Raw genomic sequence first — 13311 nt, forward strand, 5'->3', positions numbered from 1 at the left:
ACTTGTGGTAAACTTCGGCCGTGTGATGTGTTCAGGATTTGTGCAGCGGTCTGGTTGTGCGCCCAAAACACACGTACCAGCTGTAACCCTACTGTATCCGCACTGCCCTCTGCTATTACATGAAGAGCCACACATATGTGATGCATAAATACAAACACACACACACAACACATATGAGCACATTTGGCTGGCTACAACTAATCCAGAGCCTTAACTGTAATCCAAGGTTTAATGCTGGACCAACAACATTGACAACAAATAGCTGTCCTTGTAAGATATCCTCCCTATCCAAGTACAGACAAACAAAACACACAGACGAGCACTAATTAACATTCAACACTAACAAATTGAAATGCAGACGGATGGACTAAAACCAAATGACACCCCTTGTTAAAATAGCATCAACGAAATAGTAGATGATGAGAGGAGCTTTGCCAAAATCTAATTTCTGTACGCAAACCACAGGCTGTAGCTAAAGAGGAGGCTGCGACTGGCACATCAGGAGGGGAAGGGCCGTGTAGATCCCGCCCAGCTGTAACTTACTCTGCCCTCCAGATGGAGGGACCATCTATATTGAATGAGGTACATCTAAACATGGGTAACATAAATAGGTAATCGTCCTTCATGTGCCACTCCTCTATAATGCATCAGCTAGCTTTAGCTTAAGAGCAGGACTGTTGCAGAAACAGACCTTCATCTCACACCTCGCAGAAGTAAGATGTTTGTGCAACTGGGACCCGAGTGGGGAAATACCCAGTATAAGCTGCAACATAAGGGAGCTGATACCGGGGCATGAGCAGACGTCTAAAGTGGCATTATCTGATGTGATAAGAATACAAGCAGCATAATGCAGCATTTTCAGTGGCAGCTTTGAGCCAAGATAGCTGAGATGTGTGCGTGTATGCAGATCAGCAGGGATCTCGGCAGTACCAACCTGATATCTTACATCCATACACCTCGAAGCGCAGTGCGATGCCTGTTTCCCAGGTAACGGGACGGATCCGGACAAAGCGCGTCAGCGTGGGTTTGGGCAGCATCGTCTTGGCAACATCTATTGGGTTAGTGTTGCCTTGAAAAACCTGCAATAGAGAAAGAAGGAAAGAAGATTATTGACACCAACACAAGTTGGTTTGAAAGCTTGTTTGAGACCTTGGCTACATTGAAACATGAAACAAGAGAGCAGAGGTGAGAGGAAGAATCTCATTTGATGAGATTAGTCTTCGGAAATCTGAAAATGAACAAGCAAGAAAGCTAGAATTGAGTGATTGTGTTCTGAGTCAAGATGCTCAAACGTGTAAATCTAAATTTGAAAAGACATTTAATGTGTGTAAAATGTGACATCGGTCACAGCTAGCACTTCCATTTGTGCCAGACGAAGCAGCCCAACCGGGCAGTACACTGTGAATGCGAAACCTGAGGCAGTATGTGCAACATTGACAAGTCCAGATTGGCTCAAGATGCCCTGATTGCTTTCCTCTGCTACCCGATTTAGTGGGGTTTTTACTGCAGTGTCTTGTTTAAAGGTCAGAGATGCCAATGTTCTCCCCTGAGGTTTGTTGACAGTTTACCAGCGGGCATACAAGAGGCCGGCAAAACAACTCCCCACAGTCCGTCACAGTTCATTCTGGGTAATTGAATCACTTCCGTGACTTCATGACCTTTTGACCTCCCCGATGGAGTAGCTGTGGGGAAGAGTCCAGCAGAGACGAGCGGGATGACAGATAGAAAGCTAACTAGTTCAGCTAATTTAGGATGAACTAAAACAACACCTGGTCTGATCCGATAGTAAGTGCAGTCTTTCTTCAACCCAGTCCATGGGCAATACCCATCAAGCACATCAGTAAGAGGCAGCAACATAGTCAACCACTCTCTTAAATGTCACGCAGGGTCTCTTCTCTGTGAAACTGTAAAGTGGCTTTTCAAGAGCTGCGCCTGGTCTCCAAACTGCAAGCTCAGCATGTAGCAAAGGGGGCCCTTCCGCACAAAAGCACTTTAGAGTCTGAAAAAACAGTGGTTGGGCCTGTTCTCGGTACATATAAGCTGCCACTTTACAGGGGCTGTGTACTTTGCAAACCATGACATAACCAGGCCCAGGGGTTTGTGACACGGCGGCACAACGCAGTTGTTTGGACACTCTGTTGCTGGTGACAAACGGACACCCACAATCAATGGGGTATTTGCGTCCAGCTGGGCAAAATCTGGTCCGACCAGCATGCGCTCCCTCCCTCTTCTTTTCCCTCTATCCTGGACACTCCTCCACCAGCTGCTCAAACATGAAAGGCTATCCTTGTTTCCTTCTTTCCCTGTCAACTTAAACTCTTGTTTGTCAAGGCTTTTGTCATCGCGAGCTTCATTTACAACAAGTTGACGGGTGCCTGACATAAAACAGAGGCTACATTCCTTACATAATCCTCCCTATAGCTACTGCAGTCTGGTTGGAAAAGAAACAGCCACTTGCATATCATGCAGAGGAAAGTGTATAATCGCTTGTTGGGAGACAGACACTCAAGCTCAAAGACAACTTGGAATTGACCACAATTCAAGTCAGCTGGCTTCTTTAGCGAGACAAGATCTTTCAAGTTTAGTACATGTTTGCAGGCTAATGAAGTTTGAAATCACAGTCGAGTTAATGATTTGAGTCTCCTACCTTTTGTTTGGAGCCTTCCTTCAAAGTGATCCAGTCTTCTCCATTGGAGCTGACATCCACTTTGTAGGACTTGACAAAGTAGATCTTCCGGGTCTCCTGGGAAACAGCGCCCTGCGTGCCAATGGCCGAGACGAACCGCAAGAACCCAAGGTCCACCTGTGAAGGGGTAAAAGAGAGAAGAGCCATATTCGACAACGCAGCTTAAAAAGATTTTCCCTTTTAATGTACGGGAGAATGCTGATTAACTCAGGCAGACACAGCTAAAATATGCGTGAATGTCAAAATAACTGCATACTGTATCAGTGACGCATAGGACACCCTCCGAGAGTTAAAAATATACCTCTGCTATTAGAATCACCTCCGCTACTTGGGAATTTAATAAATAGCAATGAAATGATACCCACATTAATGAAAGAGACACAGGATGACAACTTAATTTCCTGAGATGGGAGACAAGGGCTTATTGGATAGAAGTGAATCTTGACAAGAGCGGGGTCTGCAATCCCATTATCAAAATTGGCCAGGAGGTAAGAGAGATACAGATTCAATATCAAATATTGTATCTTTAAAATATGCGAGGCTTTATGAAGTAATCATAAACTGGAGTAAATTACTGGAAGGCTATTGCAAGAAGAAAGCCAGAGCCGGTGAGGTCAGCGTGGCACGTGAGCTAGCTTCTTGGTGTATATCTGTTCTGTAGTCACATCTACATATGTATGTGCTTTGTGTGTGGGGAAAGGATTCAGAGATGATGCTGGCTTGCATCAGAACTATCGTTGCCATAAAAGAGAAAACAAACACACACACACGTGGCTTCTGTTTCTGTGGTAAGAATAGCCTTCAAACTGGCGTTTGATAATGTAAACGCTGCATACCTTAGCGGTTAGGTCAGCTTTTGTTAGCTCTGAGACACAAAAGGAATCTTTCAGCCACCAGATTTAATAAGTTTCAAGTCTCACTCTGACCTCTAGGGGCTAGTTAACCCCCGCCGTATCATCCCTCCATCCATAATAGAGAAAAAGAGCGAGCGTGTAAGAAACTGCAAGGCTGTAAAAGCATTGCTAACTCCTCTGCGTATGGAGCAGCGGGTTTGAGTTGAACAAGCATTAACACAGTCTCTGACAGGCTGAGATGACGTTAATGAGGAGTAACGGCCTTGCTAACGCGTGCAGCAGCTTGGCAGGAAGATGGGGCGTTGGCGGAACGGGGTTTCCAGGGAAACGATGAGAGGCGAAGGCTTTGGTGTTGAACTGAGATGGGATGGGGGGTCTCGAGCAGGGTGCCGAGGTATGTGCACCTGCGAGGGTGTGTAAGAAACCAGTGAAGTCCTTCATGTGGAAGTGAGCAGGCAGACACAGGAGACCGCACATATTTTCGAAAATCAGAGGCAGGGTGATCTGCCACCAACAAACTCCACAGAGCTCCAGCATGCTAAAGCCACGCAGTCGAAGCCTTCTCTCGTAGCAGCCGTGTATACAGCACCGCGCCGGAGCAAAGTGCAGGAAAGGAACATCTCGCTGATCAATATTCACTTCCAAAAGTAAAAAAACATAAACAGATGGGAGCAATAAATGATGTTCCACCATGCTATTTCCCCCTCTCGCTGCTCAAAGGATTTGGATGGATGGAGACTAACAAAAAAAAGACCAGTCACATACAAAGAAGGAATACCTTTGTTCATGTCTACTTGCCCAAGGGGCTTATACAGTAAGTCCCAGATTTTGTTTAGGTCCACAAATAGAGACAAAATCAAATCCCTTCAGCTTCAGGCGGTTCCCATTTAATAACCCAGGAGCTTATTTCCTCTCTGTTGGGTAAGAAGCCATATCTGGCAGCGCTGGATGAAGAAAGCGTAGCAGGATGGCATCACAGCCTGGGTAGGTATATATTAGCCCAGGCAGGTCTTTAACATCTGTGGTCAAATGGCCAGCCTGAATCATTTCCATTGCGCGCCAATGGAAAAGTGGCTTACTGAAAAGGTCTACTTAAATAAAGGAATAATAGGAGAAGTTGGCCTTGGGATGTTTCTCTTAAAAATACCTCATTAAGTGTAATGAAGAGGAAGAGCCCTTGGCAATGAAATGAGTGGCGGGGATAATTGGGAACACTCCTGGGTGCTCAAACTCCAACAATCTCACAACATGAGCATGGAATATGAAAAGGGTCAAATGTATAATGTATCAAGGTTTTCAGCATTGTAAAACGTACCATATAATACAGTTCATCACACAAACACAAACAAAATTATTTTTTTATTATTAATGGTTTACATCTCAGCGGGCATGCTCACTTGATCGAGGTTGGTGAGGACTCCAGCACATTGCATTCAGTGTCAACTAATAATAACAATAATAGTCATATTCTTGCACACTTCATTGGACGAGGGCATGGGGTCTCCAGTGAAGAGGTTCACTAATCAGATCAATTTCCCAGACGTGGGCTGAGAACAGAGCCTGGGTAATGAGCGAGGCGTGATTTATTAATGTCTACTTGTTAGAGGCCAAGGAACAAGGCAGAGCCTGCCGGGGGTTACACGGGTCAGGGTGAGTGGACTGCCAGGACATTTGGATGTAAAGCACAGTCCGTCCAAGACCACAGAGACCACGGTTAAAACAAACAGGCTCCGATAATTATTGATAGTGGGACTCCTTTTAGCCGAGAGCCACAGACAGCACTTGCTGACCTACACCAACATTTAGAAATTGCAAGCAGTGCATCACTGGCCGGTATATCACTCTCAGATGATAAACTATTTGTCATTGAGCCCCTGATAGGCAGAAATGTGCTTAATGGGTGATGTAATCACGAGGCGGAGAGGTGTGAATTATGGCTCCCTAATCTAGCATCTACAGGGATGTGCTGCGTGTTGAGCCTGTGCTGATCCAACAGAATGGAGCTTGTGTCTGGTACTCATTCACCATATTGTTATTTCTCCTGTGAGAGTGCGTGTTTGGACCAAAGCCCACCTATAGACAAATTACACCATGCATTCTGGGCTTACTCGTGCACAGTAACTCATATCTGGAGGGGCACACGCACACACACAAAGACTGAGTTATAAACATGCCCGGCTGAGGTAAGAAATCACAGAGATTTTGCAGAATCTCTCCATGGAGCAAAGGCAGGCTGATGTGTGGCTCTATGCGTCTTTGTAACCCAAGAGTTTGTTTTCCGGCGAACTACGTCTGTGTTTTGACTGTTCTCTCCCTGCTGGTTGTGAGCGAAACAGATGACTCAAAGTCCCTTGCCAGCGCTCAGCTTTAATCACTAATGACAAAAGACCACAAACCATGCCAGGAATCTAGGTGTGGTTATAAGATAAGATATTCCTTTATTAGTCCCACAATAGGAAAATTCACAGATGAATTCAATTATGCATTATGAATGCAAACCTCAATCTGAACAGTTATATAAAGACAATTACAAAATCAGCCTATTATCACATGAAGAATATATTGGATAGATGTTAGGATTAGAGCACTTATGTCTCAACAGGATTTAGAGTCCATTCATTCATCATCAGTAGACTAGACTGTTGTAACAGTGTGTTCACAGGTCTGTAACAAGTCAATGAGACAACCGCAGATGATTCTGACTGCTGGAGCTCAAGTCCTTACTAACACTAAGACATCACTTGAGTTTTGAGGTCTTTACACTGGCTTCCTGTCCATAAAAAATAAAACCAGAGAGGCAGAAAAACGATTTGTGCCCTTGCTTCTAACATCGGTCCGTTGAAGCCTTGTGTGTATGTATTTAGATGAACTGTACTGAAATACGCATCTGGCATTTGATTGAGACGTGTGTGGGGCGGATGACTGTTATGGAATGACGTGGCCATGGCTTTATGTATTAGTGTGTGTTCCTACAAGTTTCAAGAAATCTTTTTCCAATTATTACTCAACAGCAGTAGCAGCTGTGGGCGTGTGATTGTTTGGTCCTTCCGTTGCTTCATTTTGTCCCTGTGCTGACTGACTCAGATTTGCATGAAGGCCACATGATACGTGGTTAAGGCCAGTCATTGTTATGTGGGTGCAGCGAGGACACATGTGGTTTACAATGACCGGAGGGGAAGACGACATTCAAGGAACAGCAAAGGCTCCAAAGCATTAGTTCTAGCCGCTTGATTGGCCGATAATTGAGTTGGCAAAGAGATGCATGCAGCAATCCGTCCGTTGGGAGAAGTTTACTGAGTACTTTCTTATAATTCCAGCTTCTAAATCTGTGTGTGGGTGAGGTGAGGGTTCGGGCGTAGGGGCTGACTAAATAACCGAGGCCTCTGGGGAACAAGTTTATCTGTTTTCCCTCACCAAAAACAACAAGAAAAAAATGCAGAGGCTGAGGGAGGGTGGAGAACTCATATGTGTTCTAAAGTCTAAGAGGCAGCTGCTACACATAAACAGAGCCCCTGCCTTCCTTCTTTACAACCTCTGGAAATGCTTTATTATAGGATGTTATAGCGTCTCGGAATATCAAGAACATGCAGAACCTTTTTCGGGGAGCGGGGAGATTTTCCGCATACAAGCTCCGAGTTTCATGTTGGTAATATTAGAGATTATATTTTTACAAACGGACATAAACACGTACTTCCTAGTGCAGCTGAAGAGATGGTTTGTAAACCCAGACGCAGTATTCCAGCACTCTTTTCCCTAATTTCACCTAAAGGGCTTTGGTAGCGGAAGCTTTTTGTAATAGCTCCATTACCTGAAACTGTAATTAATTCTCCTTCCTTGAAAATTGTATAACTGAAATGCTGCGGGTCCTCTGAGCTCCCTGTCCACGACCTTCCATTTATCATGGTGTTCACCTGAGTCTATTTTTAGCATCCCCTAACACCTCCTTGCGGCCATTAAATTATGCACGCGTTCCAGTGCAGCGATTGTCTATTTTTTCCCCTAAAAAAGAAGGTTATGGGCAGGGTGACAGCCCCTTTTGAATAAAGCGTTGTCTGGTTTGTTGTGAGTGAAGTGCTCAGATATGTGCCATTGTATGATTAAGCTGCCTTAAACAGCCCAGCTGTTAAAAGGAAACTTTTTTCTTAACGATATTATTCCTTCCTTTTGAATCACCTTTAAAACAGCTGGGTCAACCCCATTGTTTCAACATGCACATGACAACACCCTCAGTCATAGTTATGAAACTAAGAAACAGTAATCAGGAAGGAAATGAGTGCGACATGATGGTGTGTCACGTCTGCAAGCTGCTTGAAAATTCTTTCCCACGATTCAAAGCTGCGCATAGTGGCTGACTAGATCTAGTTTTATTATTTTTGTCTTCGGTGCAGATGCTGAAAATCACACTGATGACGGCAGTTTTTGTCTCAAGGTACTTAAGCGGCACTGTCTCGTTTCATTACATCATGCCATTCCTCATGTTTCGATTTCTGGTCGCACTTTTGGGCTACTCCACTCGAGCGTGAGCCTCTATCCTGTCATTGATTTTCCAATTGAGAGTGAGGCCCGGGAGCGGCGGGGCACAGAGAGCATCCATTGTTTCTTTTCGTGCAACGTGGCGGTGATCTCACTAGCGGCCACATGCCAGCCTTGACTCCTCCGCCATCGCTGGACTTCATCAACGGAGAAGCCACTGTTAATTACCGCCCCGTATTCTAGTTGCTTATCCCTCTGCATGGCGGTGAGGCCTGTAACGGGGGACTTTTCGGCGACTCATTGACCTATGGTAATTGGGAGCCCATTGGTGTCTGCAGGATAAGCCACAGAGCGCAGGTCTAGGTTCTGACATTAGCCCCTGAACGCGCGGGGTGGGGGGCGAGCGCCTAAGCGACCGGAGCAATGTTTGCGTTGATGAAGTTAGGAGTTAGTGATTGTTTGGTTGGTCAGCAAGAAAAACTCAACCTTTTATCTTTGCCAAGTGCCGTGTGCGTCATGGAACACACAGCTCCCCATAAAGCCACATGTTGTGCAAATAAACCTGAAATGCTTCTCATGGATAATGCTGTCAGCTGTCAGATAAGTAAGATTAAAAGCATATCTTGAATGACAAAAGGTATAAGGGACTCGCTATCTCCTTGTCTGATTAAACAAATGTAGGTTATCATCATCATATAAAGGCTGATAAATACCAGTGAGCTAATTAAGGCATCATGCAACCTGGTAAGATAATAATGGCAGGAGACACATTGCTAAATTATAGACCAAGAGAGCAAAGTAAGCTCAATGGAAAACCCACTGCATATTGCCGTTATGAGAGGCTTTCAGGTATTGACAGTTGGGTTCTTTCCAGTGCAGCGTAAATTATTCATGTTGTGTGTGTGTGTGTGTGTGTGTGTGTGTGTGTGTATACGCAATCAAGTTCAGCTGCCTGACGGAGATCCGGTTGAGGGTTTTATCGCATCATTCAGGTGATATGCTGACTCTTCGTCAAATATGACAATGAACTGATGGTCATGACCATCAGTTCATTGTCATATTTGACGAAGTCATTCCACACTTTCTATTTCACCCCACTGTCCGCTTCCCAGAGAACCGGCAAAAATGCTTTAGCTTCCTCTCAGAGACGCAGTGTTATGTGTCATTCACATTTGCGTTGAGGAGGGTTCACAGAGCCCAAGGATCAGCCCATGAGCTGGATAGTGTGTGTGTGTGTGTGTGTGTGCACCCCAGATTTATTAGTTTTGCTGTAACCTGCTGTGGAGTCCCCTGCTGTTCATCCTCCTAATTTTCAATAACTGCCATGACTGACATTGGAATATAATATGCAAAACTCTCTACCTTGATCTGTGGACCCCCATGTCAAAGAGGAATAAGGAGAAAAAAAGGAAGGACTGAGAAGATCTGAAAGGAACAAGAGGAACAGAAATGAAATAAAGGATTATTGGTTCTTTCTTTGCTCTCCCCTCAAGCTGCAACCCCCCTCAAAAGGACATCGGCCCATCTCTGTGTACACCAAGGGGCTGATTAATGTCCATGCCACCACAATCTAGTTACCCAGAGAGAAGCATCTTGCCCCCATCCTCTCCGTGCATTAGAATGAGGCGGCAAAATGGATGACAGATCTGAATTTTGTTAAAAAAAAAAGAAAAAAGCCCAGGAATAAAGCAGCCAGCTGTCATGAATAATTAAAACGGTCGTCCTCAAACTGCAGTTGGGGAATAATAATGAAATAATGAATGAATTGATCACTATGCATCTGACGGTGCACCGAGATGATTTGTACATGCCGCGACAGCATGTTGCACCATGGACAGGCCTAATGAAAGAGGAATGAAGAATAGAACTATTTTAATACCACTTGTGATAATTGGGCCTCCACACGGAGTGCTCAGCAGAAGTGTATCGCACTCCTTCGAAAGGCATAAATCAGGTGGCAACCACAGACTTGGCTCTAAAATAAGAGGAGCCCCACTCAGTTTTTTAGCATTGGGAAATAAGCACCCCCATTAGTGCCAAATCCAATTTTGATTGCCAAATCAAATCCTCAATCTGATCAATACCACAGCAGGGAAAGGCTAGAGTGGCAACAAATCGTTGGGATCACTTGTAATTTCCACTGACAAAGATTACGCTACCATCCTTAAAACACATAATCTGTGTGGCCTTTCCTTTCAGAAAATGCTTTAATACAATACAACATCCAACCGCATGAGGAAGTGTCGAGGGAGTCCATGGTTCCTACTGATCCACTCAAATGCATGTGGCATAAGATGGACCAGGATCAGACCCTCCTGCTAAGCCAGGAACGCACACATGGACACATGCGCACAGGAGAATGCACTTCAAACCCGCACACACACACATCTGCTCCAACAATGATTCAATTAGTCTTAAGGAGCGACGGGGGCCCTCAGGAAAATATTTTCATTGCAGTAATAAAGGAAAAGCTTGCGTATGGCCCTCTTCAAGCAAATATTTGGCTCAGGGTCAGGTCTATTATGCGTCCCCCGTGGAATATGTAGGGGCCCAAACATTTGTAGAAACGAGGCAAAGACTGTTGAAAGAAGAAAAAACAGTCTGGGCATTTACAAGGCCTGGAGTCTTTTGGGTAATAAATCAGACATGCGGCAAACATATCCCGGTAGTGCGGATGTTTCACAGGGGGGTGTAGTGGGGATGGAGGTAGGGAGGCGGTGCTGTGAGTGGACTTGGGATATGTGACTTATCTCCATCTGGGGATTGGACAAACTAAATCCTTAATCTTTCCATATAAAGTTCCCCCGGTGGCTGATGATCGCTTTGTGCAGATAAGCTGGCAGAGAGAAAAATATGACAGGGCCCTGTTTTGGTGTGTGTATGTGTTTGTATGAGGACGGGCAGGATGCCTGGACTAAATCCCAGCATCCCCTGAGGCGGCCAATGTTATCAGAGAATTGGGGATGCTATCAGGTAGGACAGAGGGGAGAGAAAAAACAAAGACGGATAGACATACAGAGAAAGTGGATAAGGCCCTGAGGTCCATCAGGACGTCTGACATTCGTCATCGAAAATGTTTGGTCTTGTCAAAGCGGTGGGGAAACACAGCACCTCCAGAGACTGAAGGACGAACACAGAGCACTCCTGCTGTGTTCAAGCAGGCAGCAGTCACTTCTAATACCTCATGCACCCTTCAGACTGTCACTCGCTGCCAAAAACACACTGCCATGGTACCTCATTTATTCTCTACTTCTCCCCCAAAACTAAAATTACCGTTAACGTCATTACTCTGATATTTGAATCAAATAGCCATGATGGAAAAGCCCCTGTTAGAGAATAGAGAAAAAAGACTACGCCACCTGTATCCACTCTTTGTTCGAGTCCTCTGCTGGGGTCCATGCATTTTCGTAGTAGTTGAGTCTTGAGCGCTCTGGGGACCAGCTTGGGTTGTACTGGGACGAGGCCATGATTTGGTCCGATGTAATCTCTCCCGATTCCATTCCCAGAGGGTCGCTGCAGTCAAAGTCTGAGGGGAATGAATAAGATGTGTTAGTGAAATCAAGAGCACCAAGGGCACCAAAATGTACCCGGGCCTGCTTTCAATGTCCCCAGGAATCAGGGCTCGTCTCTGGGGAGGAGGACACCACACAACAGGCACTCAGCACCGCTGGCTGGAAAAGAACAGCGCATCAGAGACGCCTCAGTAAATCCTCCCTGTTTCTCCCTCTTTAGCTCCTAATGGAGGCCGGATGGAAGTGTTTTGCATTAAGGCGGAAACATGTCCTCATAAAACATTCAGTGCGGTGTGAGATTTGCCAGAATTAGGTGTTAAGGTGACTTCTACTGACTGGATTTGTTACTCTGAGCGGTTGATCTTTTTTTTGCACACAGTGACCATTTTTGGGTCCGTATTTTGGGGCTATATTTCACCATGGTGAAAACACCCTTGGTGGAATGTGACGTCCGTTGTCCGTGTTGACATGGGGCAGCCTTTTGGCCTCCTGAGTTACGTGACTGAAGACTCAGCTGGGTCACCTTGAGGTCGGCCTGTCTAACCCCGAGAGGTCAGACATGCTGACACCGCAGAGGACCGACGACACCACACCGGTTGCAACAAACGATGTGACCTTTTCGCATGAAGTCACAACACCGGGGTGCGTGAGGGCACACTTTCACACATTACTGTCGACTATCACTCTTCTTTTTGCTCCTATTTTCACCTGGCGGTGAAGTTTATGATAAAGCACCTTGACAGTGTTTCACGCTTCCGTGTAGACACGGCCCACCAAATGCAGTCATGTGCTTGTGTGTGCGCAAACACACACACGTTCACTAAGAGGGCACAGGACTGGGAGCAGTGCGGAGCTGCTATATAGCTGCTGCCTACAAGCTAACACAGATGGTCTCCCCATCAGGCTAAAACACCTCAGTCACTGGGCCAGCGTATGCTTCTGTACTCCGCGGTGTCAACGCGAGGCCTCCAATGTACGTACGTGCACACGCTTGCAAGAGAACACTGTCTAGCACGTCTCCGGCCTCGGCGGCTCTTTGAGGAGACAGCAAGTTCTCGTCAAACTTTTGCACCCGGGATTACACGCAGATAGCACGTAGATGACTGGATCATGATCAGCGGAAACACAAAGGGCCGTTTGTATACGGCTGAGGAGGGTATCTGATCATGTGGGTTACCGACTGAAGCGGGGCTGATAGCCGAGAAGATAGCGGGGGTGGTTGGACGAGCGAGGAAGGTGATTGGAGGGGTGAAAGAAAGAGAAACGGCGCAAGGACAAAAGACAAGGCCTTCTTTCATCACCTTGCATCAGTGGCTTTCAGCTGTAGTGGTACCCTTCCCCTTGCCATGCGGAGGCGAGAAAATCCAACTTGTATTATGCAGAAGGGGATTATGAATGATTCAAGATACAAGACTGGAATAGCACAAGCTCAGAGTTTGGAGAGATTTCTCCTATCCGGGTTGTGTTGTAGGTCACGTAAGACTCATGCAAATGAAGGTATTTACAGATCAGGGGTCAGAAAATGAACCATGCCTCTTAATGGGGAATGTGAAAAGCACATCTCACATTATCTGATTTCACCAGTAAGCAGTCAAGTAACTCGTAAGGAAACTGAGGAGGAATTACAACAGTAAATATTGCTCATTGCTGTGGGGTGGGGCCGGTTGTATGTGTGTGCGCTCAGTGTCTGACTTTTCCTCTGGGCAAGACCTTTTCGGAGACGATTAGTAGGTTCGTTGAACGTCATCCATCTCCATCGCTATTCAAAGGCCGACTGTGTTCGCTT

At 45.7% G+C, this 13311-nt stretch overlaps 1 protein-coding gene across 3 annotated transcripts in view; it reads right to left on the reverse strand.

Moving 5' to 3' along the window:
• nrp1a (neuropilin 1a) overlaps positions 1-13311 on the reverse strand; it is a 53940-nt gene that overhangs the window by 12446 nt on the left and 28183 nt on the right. For all 3 annotated transcript variants that reach the window (XM_040167066.2, XM_040167064.2, XM_078096992.1), the window contains 3 exons: positions 11373-11539; positions 2648-2803; positions 935-1079 (listed from right to left, as the gene is read on the reverse strand). In XM_040167066.2, the coding sequence (XP_040023000.1) occupies positions 935-1079; positions 2648-2803; positions 11373-11539 (468 nt within the window). The remainder of the gene's footprint in view (positions 1-934; positions 1080-2647; positions 2804-11372; positions 11540-13311) is intronic.

Source organism: Gasterosteus aculeatus, chromosome 21, assembly GCF_964276395.1.
Source record: "Gasterosteus aculeatus chromosome 21, fGasAcu3.hap1.1, whole genome shotgun sequence".
NCBI lineage: Eukaryota > Metazoa > Chordata > Actinopteri > Perciformes > Gasterosteidae > Gasterosteus > Gasterosteus aculeatus.